The 16,774-nt window shown below is 36.9% G+C and overlaps 1 protein-coding gene across 4 annotated transcripts in view; it reads right to left on the reverse strand.

Moving 5' to 3' along the window:
* Positions 1 to 466: 466 nt before the first annotated feature.
* WDR72 (WD repeat domain 72) overlaps positions 467 to 16,774 on the reverse strand; it is a 214,113-nt gene continuing 197,805 nt past the window's right edge. For all 4 annotated transcript variants that reach the window (XM_057306315.1, XM_026518516.4, XM_026518515.4 and 1 more), the window contains 2 exons: positions 9,174 to 9,278; positions 467 to 3,734 (listed from right to left, as the gene is read on the reverse strand). In XM_057306315.1, coding sequence (XP_057162298.1) covers positions 3,679 to 3,734; positions 9,174 to 9,278 — 161 coding nt within the window. In that variant the 3' untranslated portion in view covers positions 467 to 3,678. The remainder of the gene's footprint in view (positions 3,735 to 9,173; positions 9,279 to 16,774) is intronic.

Here is a 16,774-nt window from a genome sequence, read left to right on the forward strand (position 1 = left end):
GCTCGATCCCAGGACTCTGGGATCATGCTGAGCCGAAGGCAGACACTTAATGACTGAGCCACCCAGGCACCCCAGGATAAATGTATTTTAATACAATATTGTAATAATAAGTCAGATTAATACCCCAAAGGCATGATATCAACATTTAAAATAAAATAGGACCTGAGGATCTGAGAAGGTTGGGATGAGGGTGACAGGAGTCAGGGACTTGTGCAAGGGAAGTCCCTGTCTTGCCAATGAGATGAGAGGAGGTGACCTGCCATGTCTTCCAGGGATTGCAGGTTGGATGGAACCCCCAGTGGCATGTTCATACTGGGAGACTTGCTCATTTCTTGTTTGTGCTCTTCCCATACATACGATCTGCAGGTTCCTTGCTGATGAAATCACAGCACAAAATGGTCTGGGGACCAGTGTACACAAAGCCACATAACTTCATCAGAAAGAAATCCACTTGAGACAGTTTTAACTTTGCAACTTTTTGGTCATGCTATTTTGAAATTATTTTAAAATGCTCACTATGTACATATTTACAAAGCAATGACTTTCATATTTAGTTACACACAACTTTGGGTACTTGACACATACAACAAGATTTTGTGGAAAATCAAAGTGCTTAAATAACTGTGGAATCAAAATGTGTGCAATATAAAATTTTAAGAATTACACGAATAAGCCCATTCTGTGGAAGAAAGATTTCAAAATCAATTGGAATTAATGTATTCTGAGCCTTCATTTTAAACACATGGCATAAAACTTAATTCTTAAAAATTCAATTATTATAATGTGCCCTCTAAAGATTGAAGAGAAACTATCTTTTCTAAAATGTTCACTTGATTAATTATAATTTTTTTTAAAAATACAGAACATTGGAGGGAAATGTGCAAGGAAGGAAATGAAAATCACCCCAAATCCTACCATCTAGAGATAGAATGTTAATATTCAGCAAGATGTTTTCCTATCATTTTCTAATAGTGACATATTCAGAGTAGCCTTAGTTTCTAAAATAGCAACAACGTTTCAGGGCTGAGGCCGCCTCCCAATTGTGTGTTTATAATATTACAAATTTTACCTTATATTTGAAGCGCTTTACAGTGCACAGATTGCTTTCCATAAGCCATCTTGTGGAGCATCTTTGCCTGAGCCCTGGGAGGGAGCTCTAGACGTGCTATTGAACAAAGGGCAGTGAGGGCTAGGTGCTTAAACTTCCATTCTTTCTGGAGTCTTTCCTCAGCAATACAGCCAGTATATAACTCCACAGTGAGTAACAGACTCCCCACTTGCAAATTTGAAAATATGATATTCCTTGGAGGGAAACCGAAAATCATAAATATCACCAAGATTAATGCCAAAAAGAGGAAGAACACAAGATGATTTTTTTAAATGAGTTATTTATTACAATAACTAGGAAAACTCTGGATAAACAAATGAGTTGCTTGCTAATATAATTGCTCCACTTGTTACCTAAGGCTAGGCCAAGAAAGGATAAACACCTATTCAAGAAGCCATTGGTTTTGGGTTTTTAGCTGAGGTACCAAGAGGTCAGGGGCACCATGTGGTTGATCAATTAATTGGGTGGCAACTTGCTATTTAAATTCTCCTTACAAGAGACATTGCTGACACATTCTAAGCATAAGTCAATATAAAGAAATCATTTTTAAACAGACTAGTGGATTTGTCTACATTTGCACATGGATATTCGAAAACATTATGTAAATGTCTTTCTCTAAAACTCTCTCATTTTTAGGAATTAAAAACTTTGATAGTTAATGGTGTTGGCCTCCAGAATTCATATTGATAAAAGAAGATTATAATTAGTCATTTCATATGAATTATTAAATTTTAGCAATTGCAAAATGTGATGCCAAAAAAATCTTAAAAATCTCATTTAGTAATGTCAGGGTTATGCCAGTTCTAATTTCCTATATCTGGTGACATCATAAAATATTTATCAAGGATTCAATATAGGTTTCCTTAGACCTGGAAAATGCTAAATATGGCAACTGTTTGAACTTATTTTTAATCTTCACTGAAAAGGGAATAATAGGGCATAGCTATAAAAACAAAGAAGCTTATTTTTAATAAATATACCAGAACTTGTGCACCCAAATAAGTTTCAACTTCTAAACTGCCCTCTTGAGAAAATAAATACATATTTGATATTGCCATCATCAAAAATATTTTTAGTATTCCTTCTTGTAATGGCCTTCAGAACCTATACACAGCACGTAAGAAAATGTTTTCCATTGCTTACCTTGCTACTTTTCTTTATTTTGAAACTTGTTCCAAGTAGCTTTGGACTATTTCCAACGCGCGTGTGTGTGTATGTGTGGGGAGATGTGTATGATGATTTTCAAAAGATGAGTGTTTCCCATGATTATTCATATTGACAATATTTTACTCTGTGAAGTACAATTAAAAAGTAATTTCAAGCAATGACATCATATTTTAGGGGAAAAAAAGAACACAGACTTATGTCTGCGTTAAAGGAGTCACACTCACTGAATGTCTATGTTCTGGTATATTCATCCAGGTCAGTCATTATTATAAGTTCCTTAAAGGTGGAGACCACGCTATTCCAACGTATAGTTGTCTTCTCTGATCTGTCCATTGCATCCCAGCATAGGACCTGATGCTGCTGCCCTCAAGTATGTTTGTTAAATTCAAGTGATTGGAACTTCTCTATTAGATAGATAGATCGATCGATCATATATTTAACATTTTATTTCCATTTTTTATGGATTAGGCAATATTTGTATTCATATGCAGACTAATAATCTTCTTGATGATTTTCTATAAATCCAGTAATTATACAATGTAAGTCACAACAAATAAATCAGATCACTAAGGGGCTTAATAGATGAGCACTTTGTTCCTATTTATATTGCTTTGCATATTTTAGTTTAAGAATTCCTGCTAGTCAAATTATTTTCTGGGAAAATAACTGCTAGAGTTTATACTTAATAAGGATCAATTGCGATGTGCTTTAAGTAGATAGTTCACATCTATATGGCCAACAAGATCAACATTTGGCTAAAGACATTAGCTTCCATGTCATTAGAAGTCCCAATGAACCTGACCACACAAGATTGGTCCCTGTTATACTGTCTATCACTTATTTGGGCTAATTGATGACTAAATGGAACTGGCTATTTGTTGACAACATTTCATGCTTTGATGAGATTTACTGCAGGGTGACTGATCCATATTAAAGCATATACTAAAACAAAATGTCCTAACCTAACAAACAATAAATTTGGTGAAGTGTTAGATTAAATACACTGAAGCAGCATTAAATTTGGAAGCATTGTATGTTACAGTATTTAAAAGCAATGCAGTTCTAATGTTGCTTATATAATCCAGCCACTGAAAAGATGGAAGAAAATCTAACACAGTCTTAAATTCGTGTCTGCAGACTGGCACTCCTTGCTGTACGTTTTAAAGGAAAGTAAGAAGCAGGAATATAGAATGATTTTGACAATGACTTTCTAAAATTAGATCAATTCAGATATTTTCAAACAGTAATTACATTTTCAGTACACTCTTTCCAAAGTATTAGCAAATCTACTTACAACCTAATAACTTGACCGATAACAGCCTAGTTTTTATACAACAATAAACAAATGGCATGTTTAGGTTTCATCATTTGTCCAAATCCAATTCCTATAGATAAGACTCCATTTAGCACAGCTTGCAGGAACACACCTTCGCTATCCATGAATGATGCCTTGGCTTACCTAGGAAGGAAACAGATTATCACGTTATGTGGTGAAATAGAGAAGAAAGAAAGAGGGAAGGAGGAAGAGAGAGAGGGGTGGAAAAAGAGAGGAAACAATGAAAGGAAGCAAGAAACGAGAACAGAAACGAAGGAAAGGACAGAATTACCTGTAACTTCTCTATTTCTTTTCTATCCTGAAATATAATATGTTCATATAATAAAAAAAATATTCTTGTCTTATAAACTAGGCTTCAAGTAAGTATATTTTAATTGCACACATTATTAATATAGGTTATTTTTTCTTTTAATTGTCAAGAAAGATGAAAGTTTTCAACAAGATGATTTGGGCTTGAAATTAATAAATTTCAAGTATCTCAGTTTCTCTCAGAGAAACCCACAACCGCAAATTTAGGATCAAATGTTATGTTAGCTGGAAAATGGTTTGAATTAGAGAATCAGAAAAGCATTTATTTCTCAGACTACTTGGATGATTGTTATTGTAGGCTAAAAAATATCAGTTGATTTAAATTATTTTGATTATGAAACATATTGGAGTCCTGTGCCTTAGTCAACTACTTCTGAATACATTTATATTAATGACATGACAATGCATAGTAACTCCCACTCCTACTGGCAAAAAGTCAAAAAGCTGGTTATTTTGTTTAGTTATATATGTGTGTGTGTAAGCCTAGAATTTTACATGTTTTAAAAATTATTAGGCTGATGCTTGCATTTTTCCATTTGGGCAACTTTTTAAAATTTTTGATATTGTTAAACACAACTAGAAGAAAGGGTTTATGTGCTTTTGCTACTGAAATTGTTCTTACTCCTTCTAGAACATTTTTTTTAGCACTAACCCTAAGAAGTGTGTTCTCGATAGCTATGATTGATGGGCTGCTCACACATTCCACATTTTTTCTGCTTCATGCATCATCATCAGCCATCTCCAACACTCCAGTCCTGAATCTGTCCTACTTTCTGTTACCTGATTTTTGCTGTTGATTCATGAGCTAGAATAGTAAAGGGGGAAAAAAAAAACCTCCACCTTGGCTTTTCACAATGTAGTACATCCCCTGGAAACTGAGAAATCTAGTTTTGTTCATCAGATTCATGCAAATGCAATATTGATTGACAATGATGTATATAGATCTATACACATAACGTGCCATATAAAAACCACTAAAATGTTCTATTAATGGCAGAATGCATACTGATTATACACTACTTCAGAATGATGTGAAAACGCTGATCTGAATGCCTTTTTTGGTACTTTCACGCTCTCTCGTCACTATTTTCAGCTGAAGCTATGTTTAAGTGCACTGTCCCTAGTGCACTAGGAAGTAAAATTCTTAATTTTCCAAGCCAATAAGGTGATAAAAGCTCAAGATCTCTCATTAACACTTGGATAAAAATTGTGAATGCCACACTAAATTTTTTATCATCATGAGTGCAAAGATGGGGGACAAGGAACACTTTTTATTATATTTGGGAGAATAGGACTTGAGCTTTAATCAATGTGCATGAAGCAGTTAACAATAAGTTAACCAGCAAAAGGCTGCACTAAACTATTTTTGTGATAGCATCTTTCAGATTCAGAAGTGATGAGGCTTTAAAGAGCCAAAGAAAGAAAGCCTAATGGCCCTAAAATCTGAAAAAAGGGAGCTGTAAGTTCACAATGTTGTCTCGGTGCTTCTATTACTAGACATCAAAGTTATTCCCACAGGTTTTGGGAATGTATAAATGCCAGTGAAGAAGCAAGTAGACTTCACAGAGTCTAAGCCAGAAACTTCAATCTGGGATTCACCTGTGAATCAAAACTCTTTGCTAATGAATTATTCCAGAGAAAAGACACTGCTGAGGGAGACCTTAACCTATCAGACAAGACCTCCAGGTTCACTAGCAGGGTCAGAGTAACAAGAATACTCTGGTCTAAAGTTGCTTTGCCAACCTTAATGGACTGCAGGCACTCACCTGGGTATACAGCTTGAACCAATAAAGAGATCACAATGGCATGATGAATAGGTAGAGTACTCTAGAGACCAGGTGAACAACCACTCCACCAGTCCTCTAAATTGTGACCTATATGCACACTCCGGCCCATTTACAAATGGGTCATCCTAGTCAATTCAGTGCTGGAGAAGCAGTGATGTCAATGAAAAAATAAGCAATCTGCAGATTGAGTTCAAAACCTATTGCATTCAAAGATAATCAATGCATAAAGTCATCTTATTTTTATATAAACTTAAAAATTTGATTTTATTAATGACATTGCAAAATGTTGCAATGTTTAAAAAACTTTAACTTCACCTTTAAAAAAGTAAACTATTATAGTTTTTCTGTGCTTCAATATCCATTTGCTCTCTGCATATGGGAATGAATTGGTATCAGCAATGTGAAGCTCTAAGGGCAAAGGAAAATGATATTCAGGGGATTTGCAAAGAAAAGATTTTATTTGGAAAGAACAATATATGAGGCAATATTCTCGAACTGTGCTTGGATGGGAAAATGATTTTTTGTTTTGTTTTCTATATCCCCTTTGAACAACTGGTTTTGTTCATTAAAAATGATGTAATAAATATATTACTCATTTAGAGTTGCATAGATAAAACCATGTAAGGTCAATATCCATTAAAGCTAGAAGACTGACCACATTCAACTTTGTAACGGGGGGGGGGGGGGTTGGATTTTGCATGTACATGAAAATATTAAAAGGATTTTTAAGTGACCGATAATATGCCAGGTGAAAATGGTAAGAACGATGCGTTCAGGTTTAAATGCGCTCCTCTCCATATAGGAGTAATTGATGTGCCAATGCAATTAGAAGCTCAGCTACTGAAGCACCTCCATTGGTTTGGGTGATACCTTCCCAAAGCTTATCCCTTAAAACCCCCAAATTTGCCTTCTCTTCTAACGAAGGTGGTTAGTGTGCTTTCCAGAGGAACCCCACTCATACCTGGTAAACAGAAGTAACTCAACCACCAAAGTAATGTTTATAGTTTTGGAGCCCCTCCATTTGAATGGCTTGGTATTTTTTTAGTTCATTTTTGGACACTGAGAAGTGGACAGTCGTATGTTCACAGTTTAAGAAAGTCCCTCTATGCCACCAATTTCACATACCTTCCATCATGTTCAGTTTTAAGAATTTTCCCTCTCAAATGCTCATACTTCAAGGAAATGCACTCTCTCATCAAAATCTTTCTTACTAAACAAGCACCTCTGTCAGAAGTGTCTTAATTTCTTATCACAGAATTTTATCCACACAAGGAGCAATAAATAATTCATGTCATTGCCTCTTTGTTGTGTGTCCCTGAACTGCACAGAGCTGGAAGGCTGACAGCTGTGTCAGGACAAGCACCAAAGATCTGACATGACAAGTGACTAACAAGTTTCTTTCAGTTCATAGTGAAAGAAGACAATGGCCCAAAGTGCAGAAAGAAATCCTGAAACAAAATAAAACTGCTTCTTTCTTTTTACCTAAGTGTTTGCTATAAGCTTATTTCCAACTCACAAGTCCTGGTCATTTTATAGGACTGCCCAGCCCCCTTTATTCCTCACACTCGCTTGGCCATTTACGCCTGGCCACGGATCAATATGAGCAATTCTTGGAGAAATACGATGTCTCCATGACAACCAAGCCACAAATTCTCAGTGGAAGGCAGTGAGACCAGTAGTGAACTCTCCAGAGGTTTCTAGGCCTATAAGGCAAGATGTCTTAAAATGCAGGAATGGACAGAGGAAAAAGCCAGAGTAATTCATTCTTTATTACCAGTTTAATGATGTCTGATGTACAGCAGTACTCACTTTTTAAGTTAAGATTCTTTATCAGTACCAATCTTTTCTAATTAATCCTTGTTTTGATATACCCTTTTGTTTATATCAATCAGATAAACTATGGAATATTTGAATTTTACTACAATTCCACTCATATTGAGGGATGCCTGAAATGTATTCTACTTTTGAGATGACATATAGCCAATCTATTCTTGCCAAAAACAATGAACACTTAGTTGAAAACTTGACTCAGGGACTTAACTGCCTCGGGTTGATAGGAAACCGTTTACGAAGACAGTTTAAAAATCTAGTCAAAATTAGGTAATTTTTGTCAAAACTAAAAGCAATTTTAAAATAATTTGATGATTTAACGCTACCACCACCCTCTCCCTTTTGGAGTGGGACTAACCTGCATTTGTTTTTTAGATATTAGGGCAGGAGGTGGGGTTCATGTTCTGATTAAAAATTTCTGTCGGCGAGAAAGATGCCCTTTCTCAGGTCCATGGGCTGCTAAAGCAGAAGTGTGGCTGAGAACAGACACTTGGCAGCAGTCCATCTTTTGAGGAATCTTGGCCGCAGTGGAGGGAACTGAAATACAATGCCATCGCCACCGGGCCTATTGGGGTTCCGAGATGACTTAGGGGACCTGACATAGATTGCAGGCTGCACCTTTCACTGAAAATTAAATCTCAGTAGCTCTCCTCGGGGAAGGATCAGGGGACTGTTTGCAGCTGCCCCCTGTCAGCGAAGGCTACAAGATTTGGAAATCTCTTAACTAAGCTGACAGGCCACAGAGAGGATGAATCAAAAATCTGATACAAGGATCAGCACACAAAGATGCAAGAGGGTCGAGGGTACACAGCAGCCAGAGAAAACAGGAAAGGGAAACGTTCGGTGGGAGGAGAGCGTTAACTCTTTCCCTCATGGTAATAACGTAACTTCTAGCACCTTATGGCTTTGTAGTAATCCAGGAATATCATTCCACTTTCACAGGATTTTTTATTTTTGATTAATTAGTTGTTAAAGACTAGGCATGTTTTGAAACAAGACAAAAACAGAAACAAAAATCCATGCTTAAGTGTTTCTGGCTCTATCCTTCTGCTACATTTCTGTCTATTCTTTCCACGGAGAATGTACAGACCTAAGGAACTTGGGATGTGGGTAAATTTTATGGCATGGGGAAGGGTTATTATTTTCTTTCGTTTTGTTTGTTCTCGACAGTTGATGTATCCATGAGTCCATTCCTGTTATGCTACAATCCTTTCGTCCCCGTTAGCTGTTTATAGTTAGAAAGGTGAATAGTCTGTAATGATGGCAATCTGTGTCTCTCTAACTCTCCACTTCCGCTCGATCCCATTATTTGAAATATGTAAAATGCTGCCATTTCTCCAGTTTTCAATCTCGGCCTCTATTAACCAGTTTAGCCTAAAACTGATGATAATGAACTGATAGTGTCAGCTTCCCTTCTCAGTCATAAAGCCTTTGTACTTCCTCCAACTGAATCCTTGATGAAAGAGGCAAAGGTAACAGCTCCACACTGTGACCCCTGGAGGTGACCATTAATTTGACAGCGCAGCTGCTAAGAGAAAACAGCATTACAATGTCCTCCCTGCCACCCCCTTCCAAGGACCCCAAAGCTGTGTCAAATTTATCATTTTATACTTGACTATTTTTAAATGGCTTTCACCTGGACTCTCAGACTCTTCCAAGACGCATCTGTCAGGCATGTCCTCAGTGCCTTGGAAGTTTGCCGAGTTTGAGTTGCTGTCATGCTTGACCGGACTGACTGGAGCTATTAAAAAGAGAGAGAGAGAGAGAAGAAAGAGAGAGCGATGAAATAGCAGTAATAAACACCATTAAAACATTTCCTTTCAGTTCCATAGATATTTCCAGGGACACACTATGTAAACACAAATAATAAATTGAAATAAAATGTATCCTCTAAGTATATATTGGCAGACATGTAATTAGTTGAAAAATCTATAGATGAGACTTTATCTTACAAGAAAAATAAGTTCATGGCATCAGCTTAAAAGCTACAAAGTAACAAAGTGATCCCTCCAAAGTAGAAATCGTATTTTTAATGCATAAATCTAAAACAATATCGTCAATTAACAGCTGTAGGACACAGACGGAAGAACATGGGGCTGGTCAGTTAGAAAGAGCAGCTCTGCATGGGTGCGGTAGTTCGTCTTGTCACACAAATCACAGCTGAGGAACACTTTCTGTATATTTTGTGTCTCCTTCATCAAATGAGAAACTCCAAACACCAAAAAAATTAAAGCCCTAAACAAATAAAATTTAAAATACCGAATACATAGTTGGCAAACGATTAATAAGGGGGGGCAATGTTTTGAATGGCGACTTCAGACAACTTGCCATGATCTTCTGAGTAGGAATTACGAACACAAGTGGGAATGAGCACAGAAATCTAAAATTTCCTGTAAACACGTAACACCACTAGCTCTGTTAGAGAAACAGACACAGGTTTCCACATTTTTGCACAAGTTGTAATACTTTGGTCTCAGTTATCTCCATAAGTAACATATTTTCATATTCCATTCGTTCAAGGAATCACTTGTCAGGAAAAGTCGATGTTGTCTTCATGAAAAAAACTCACTGAATAACAAAACAAAGAAAGACCACAATAATATAAATTACGTCATACTTACCTGTTTGAAGCCAAACTACATAAATATGTATACTACTGACTACTGCTAATTTTATCTATTGCAAATTGCTGCAGTAAACACTACTACTGTCTCTTCAGGTCTTGATAACACACACATTTTATTTATAGGCCATGAGATGCAAACAACAAAATATATAAGCCATACATAAAATGATATGTTTGTTGGCAAAGGCGAGTAGGTCTGTTCCTAAACCTCCATTAGCAAATGATGGAGTAAAGGCTAGAGGCTGTGTCACGTCACATACATACTCGTAAGTGACACAAAGGAACGCCACCCAAGGTCCAAAGCAGCATGAGCAGAGCTCACGCCTCTCACATTCCTCATCTTATTTCCATGCAGTATGTACAGCATTGGTGAACATAACATAATTGGTGAAGCCCACAATATACACTTTTTTTAAAAGATTTTATTTATTTATTTGACAGAGAGAGAGACAGCCAGCTAGAGAGGGAACACAAGCAGACGGAGTGGGAAAGGAAGAAGCAGGCTCTCAGCGGAGGAGCCTGATGTGGGGCTCGATCCCAGAACGCTGGGATCACGCCCTGAGCCGAAGGCAGACGCGTAACAACTGAGCCACCCAGGTGCCCCAATATACACACTTTAAAGGGGACTAGTAACATAACTCTGGTCCAAATATTCTCGAGTTTCACCTAGCCTCTCAGAACACAGTTCTCCTCTGTTCTGTGAAAGTGTCCGCATAGAGTTTGAAATCACTTCTCTGAAACCTTTTATTTGTGAACAAAACATGGGGAAAATGTATGAGATTCTGGCACTTAAATTTCCAAGAAAAAAATATGGAAGTAGGTACCACATCTGTTTTATGCACCTGTGTCTGCCCTGGGCCATAGGAGGTATTCTTAAAGGACTTGTGGAATGAATGAGTGAACAAATGAGCAAAGCAGAGGGATCGTCTAGATATCCTCCTGATCTGAGAGGATATGTGCTTTGAATTATCTTCAACTAGATTCATCCAGTTTCTTGGTTAGGCCCACTTGAGACAAAAGATGACTATTTGTAAAATGGTGATGCGGGTTAGTCTGTAATTTGGAGGACAGACACATACAGCCTAAGTAGTTATTGGTGTAGCTGCCTTTAATTTTAATTTTCCTCAGTTTAGATCATGCTTATTTCTGAATCCATCGATTTTTGTAACACGTTGAAACAGAAAATTAAATACACCAAAGTTGCAGAAAACTATTACACTGGTCAAGATTTACTGGACTGTTTTAATGTTTTTATTTCTATATATCTTACTAATTTTCTGAAATATTTACATTGATATTTATCATAGGGAATGACTCATTCAGCTGCATCTATTATTAACAGTCAGTGAGTTGGCACCTGTGTTTATTTGGGCAAATGCATTGCACTTGTCATCCCATATACTGTTCTTTCATCATTTAAAACTTTCATCCACCCATTCATTTACTTATCCTTCCAGCGAGACTCTGTTCTAGACATAGGGCCCTCAAGAAGGAAGAGGGCATGGTATTATATTAGAACAACGAAGTAAATGCCTGCAGCAATTTCAAGTGGCAAAAAAAGTGGACCCAGGATGAACTGACACCCCAAGCCTCTCAAGAAAGTCAGAAAGTTAGGTGTAGTTGTAGCTGCATGACCTTCATTAGACTCACACTAGTAGGTACCATGAAGCTCTTCTTTTATCTACCTCTGATTTTGGAGGGTGTCATTTGTGAGGAGGTAGGAGAGTAGAAAGGGTTAGTCTTCAGATATTTTGCTTAATTACACTTTAGCTTCCAAATTTGAGATGGTACAGGATTTGTCATTTCTACTGGATAATTTATAGAGTAGCTGGTAAAATTTACTATAGAAGAAATGCCTACCTTCTGTCAATTGGGAACAGCTGACATTGGAGAAGTTAATTATTGCCATTTCACTTTTTTTTTTTTTTTGATAAGCTAATCTTTGCAATTGTTCTTTTGGGTATTTTCTGTGATGTTTCATCATTAAACTCAGACATGATATGTGACCAAGGCTTCTCTAATGAATCATTTCAAAAACAATGAAATCAACAGATACTGATCTAGTGTTTACTATGGGTAGAGCTCTCTGTTAGACTACGTGATGGGTAAAAAATTAAGATACTTTTAATGTGCCCTCATACAACTTGTGATCTAGTTGAAGCATAATGAAAAGTGACTAGTAGGAGCATTAGAGATGATATTCCAAGAGTGACATAGTTTTTAGGAATGCAGAAGTAATTCTGCAATAGGGGGGACTGGGAAGTGAAATCTGAATTAGATCTCCTTGAAAAGGAATATGAGTAGCCCTAAGGGAGCTCATTCAATGCAAAAGAAAAAAGGTGTGAACCCAGGCATGTTCAAAAAAATACATTAGCCTAGTGCCACAAATGTATTTAACAAAATGTTGCTGCCTACTTTTGTATACATTTTTAATAAATTCTCCTAACGTGTGTCTTTGAGCTTTTCCTAAATTGCTGTTGTGGCTAATTCTTCTCACCTGTAGAGGTTAGCTATAGACAGGTTTTTCCTTGCCCTAAATAGTCAATAATTTGATCTTTACTGATGGTGGGCCCATTTATCACAGTAAGTTGTCCTTTCACTATACATATTGACTTTTATTTATCAATACCAAAGTCCATTTGTAGCTCATCACTAAAGTTCTTGGATATTTTCAGTAGTTTTTGAAGATGCATTTTAAAGCTTGGCAGAGAGATACTTTTGACATCAATATAGTGCAAATGATTGTTAGGTTCATCCTTAACTTAAAATCAACTGTTTATTTCCTCTGTAATGGATTCTGAAATAGTCCACATTTGGGGGATGAGGGGCAAAAAAGACAAACTCTTCTTGACAGTTCTACCACCAAAAGACATAAGGCTATTCCATTTATTCATCACACACCTTAAAATATTGACAACTGAAAGGCCAGTATTCTAAATATCTTAGTAATATCTTTGATAGCTAAATAGAAAAGTCCATATACTTTGTATGGGTGTGTTTGACTATGATGTGTTTAACTATGACTATAATTCTAGATCCTAAAGAAATGGATAGTCCAACAGCAGAAGAAACCTAGAGAATTGTATGACAAAGACACTATAAAAAGACACTATAGAAAGATTTACTGTAGGACAATGTGATAACAGGGTCATCAGTGGTTATGCTCCTTCATTTCTATCTATTCTTTAATTTGGTTTCAGTTAACCTCTGAAAATTTTCACCTTCCGTTTGACATCATTTGCAGAAAAATGGTATTAGTTTTTAAAGGTGGCTGGGCCTATGAAGCAAACAATTCCAAGAACTATTCCCCCCGGCCTCAACAAGAGAATGACCACTGGAAAAATGTCCATTCACCTCCATGAACAGCAGCTGGTTCTTCCAAGTAAGCCAGTACTGTAGACTAAATAGAGCCGTTGTTAAAAACCCATGTCATTTACAGTGTGAATAAAATCTGCACTACAAATGTTTTCAATACAATGACTTATGAATGATTTAAAAATAGATCCCATCCATCATATGTATGGACTTTTTGAGAGTATTGGGGATATTTATAGAAAACCATTAATAAAGAGATATAACAGTTTGAAATGTTGGTCTGAATAGAATAAACCACTGTAGTAGCAGATAAAATTCAGACAAAAATCTTAAATGCATCTTATTCAAGGGCATAAAGTAATGTACAGGTTGCAGAAGTCAGGGAAGACTAAAAGACCACTCAGATTTGTGGAATGAGCAGTGGAGAAGAAGTCAGACACCTGTCAAATCTACTAGCTCAATACTGTGGCCAAGAGTTGATCACTTCCTTGATCATTTAGGTCTCTTTTCCATCTTAAAGCATCGCTATGAATCAACAACAACAAAAAAAAAAAAAAAAAAAGAAAAAAAAAACTTTCCACAGGCTTAAGAAAAACGACATTAAATTCAAGAAGTAAATACTAATGCAGTACTCACAGATGACCGGAGACTGCAATATCTTTTAAATTAGAGGGAGACAAAATCAGTGAAAAGACTTGAAGTGATAACACTAAATTTGTAAACAAAGAGGATGTCATTTGAATAGACCCTAAATTCACTTTACAAAGTGGTTCTCTCAGGAAAGATGTTCTTATCAGGAAAACATCTAACTAAAGAACTATGTACTTATTACCCCTACTTTAAGAGTATCTACTGAGATAATCAAGTGATAGGACCTCTTGATTATATTTGAATAGCAATAGCTGTACCCTGCATCAGGCTTCAGGCTCATTTTGTGTGAGTGTGAACTGGAAACCGGGGGAAAAAAATCGTATAAAGATGCCTGGAATTAAATAAAATATCTAATGCTTCTTTATACCTAAGTAATAACTGTTTTATGGACAAGTTCAGCAAGACAAGTTAGCATTGGACTTACGTGTTTTTGTTATCTTTCTGCAATTGTAATCTGACATGGAATATTGTTTTCTGGGTGACATTTTCTAGTATGAATTGCTTCAAAGGTGACATTTTCAACTGGTAAACGAGTTTTCCAAAACTTTGTGAAGGGTAACTATCATTCTGGTATCCTTACTAGATGTATACTACTAAAGTTGTTATTTTATTTAAATAGTTTTGGGATATATGTATATTACACACACACACACACACACACACACACACACACAGGATCAAATTGTTGACTATTTAGTCTAAGGGGGGAAAATGTCTACTGCTAATTTCTACAGGTGAAACGCATGGCTGACCAGCCCCTTAATTTGGAGGAAAGAAAATGTGAGTGATAAAAAAGATAATTAATGAATCTTTTGATTTTTCTGTAAAGATTTATTGTTTTTAAAAAGATTTGCGAGAGAGAGAGAGAGAGAGAGTGTGTGCAGGGGGAGAGGCAGAGAGAGAATCTTAAGCAGGCTCCATGCCTACCACGGTGCCTGACATAGGGCTTGATCCTATGACCCTGAGATCCTGACTTGAGCCTAAACCAAGAGTTGTGGGCTTAACCAACTGAGCCACCCAGGCACCCCTTATTGAATCTTTTTAAACAATGCTTTATTCTTCTCAGATATGGAAATTCCCCTGTCTTCTGGGATGTTTGAGCAATGGGCTGTTTTGGTATGGCTGATAAACAATTGAGCACATCTCTAGCCCAATGTGAGACACAGGGCATGTACTCAGAGTACTTGTGAAATGATGGAGTGAAACTGCTACTGAGCATTTCTAAAAATTAAAAAAAAAAAAGATTAATTTCACTTGTAGTTTAAGGGAAAAATCTCAAGGTCAGTCCCAGAGTTTACAACTCAAACATATCCAAAAAACCCTGCAATCTGTTATTAATGTCAATAGGAAGTCTGCCTAAAGAAGGAGGCCTTATCTGCTTTATTTCTGAATGAAAGATAAAATTCCTCATTGTTTAGCACCCAAATATATGTATTAATTGGAACAAAAATAAGTATCAACAATTTCATTACAGAGATGAACTTCTGAGTTCCCAGGGAGAAATATAGCGTACTGGACAAAAGCTCAGTTGACAAGACCCAGAATATCTGTTCTTTTCAAATTCTACCTCTGGTCCTAATAGTGTGACCTCATGACCTTGAACATGTCATTTATTCTACTGGACTCAGGTCCTTTTATTAATAAAATGAGAAAGTTGGCCGGGACAACTTCCTTGACATCTTCTGGCTCTGAAACTCAAATATTCCTCAAGTTAAAAATCCAAGTCCAACCAGCAACTCAGTTTATCACTAAACAGGGTACCAAGATGATAAGTGGCTACTATACTAGCCTTGGAAATAGGACTTCTGAAGCTCTTTCTGAATTAAGTAAGACTGGTATTTTCCTACGAGGGGCAATGTCCACTCTTTGACAGAGGGACAGAGGACATCAGGGCAGCTTTAGAGGGATACTTGGGTAGCTGTGCTGCTAGGGCGAGGCAGCCCTATGGAAAGATGACCAAGACAGGACCGAGGCTACAGTGTGGTCACTCTTGAGAACAAACGGACTCCTTGGCATAGAAAAGCACCTGTCAGATGTTTACCAATGGTGCAGAACACATCTTTAAAACGAAATCTTTAAAAAAATAAGTTAAATCTTTTCCTTCTTGGAATCATATTTATGCAATGAATTTCTTTAAACAACCCCTCTCTTCATTAATCAGTTTGGCAAATCTGAACTTCAGTATGAGATAAATCATCCCAAACTAAATTAACTGGGTCCACGTAATAATTGTAAGAAGCACAGATGTAGCGGATGAGCCCTGACCTGGACATTAGACGGTCTGAGTAAGGTTAGGCTTCACGCGCGCTAGTCTCCTCTGAGGACTGGCTCCATCTTGGCCTTGGGGCCCATAGGCATGGAGAGGTTCTCAATTATTATCTGCCAAACGAATGCAGAGGTGTGATGTTCCTGTGGAATTCTATTTTCCTCAAGTCAGATCTCTTAAAGGGCAACTCTTTCTACTCCTTTTGTATGTAAGGATGGGGCCCATGAAGTCATTTGTCTTAGTCAAGCCTGACATGAAAACCAACTCTAATCATATCATCTAAACTCTCAGACTGAAACAGACTATACAGACAGATTGGAAGTAGGCTGGGGAGGGTCCGACAAAGGAGATGTGTAAGGTAAGGGGGGAATAGGAAAGG

Source organism: Ursus arctos, unplaced genomic scaffold (assembly GCF_023065955.2).
Source record: "Ursus arctos isolate Adak ecotype North America unplaced genomic scaffold, UrsArc2.0 scaffold_36, whole genome shotgun sequence".
Lineage (NCBI taxonomy): Eukaryota > Metazoa > Chordata > Mammalia > Carnivora > Ursidae > Ursus > Ursus arctos.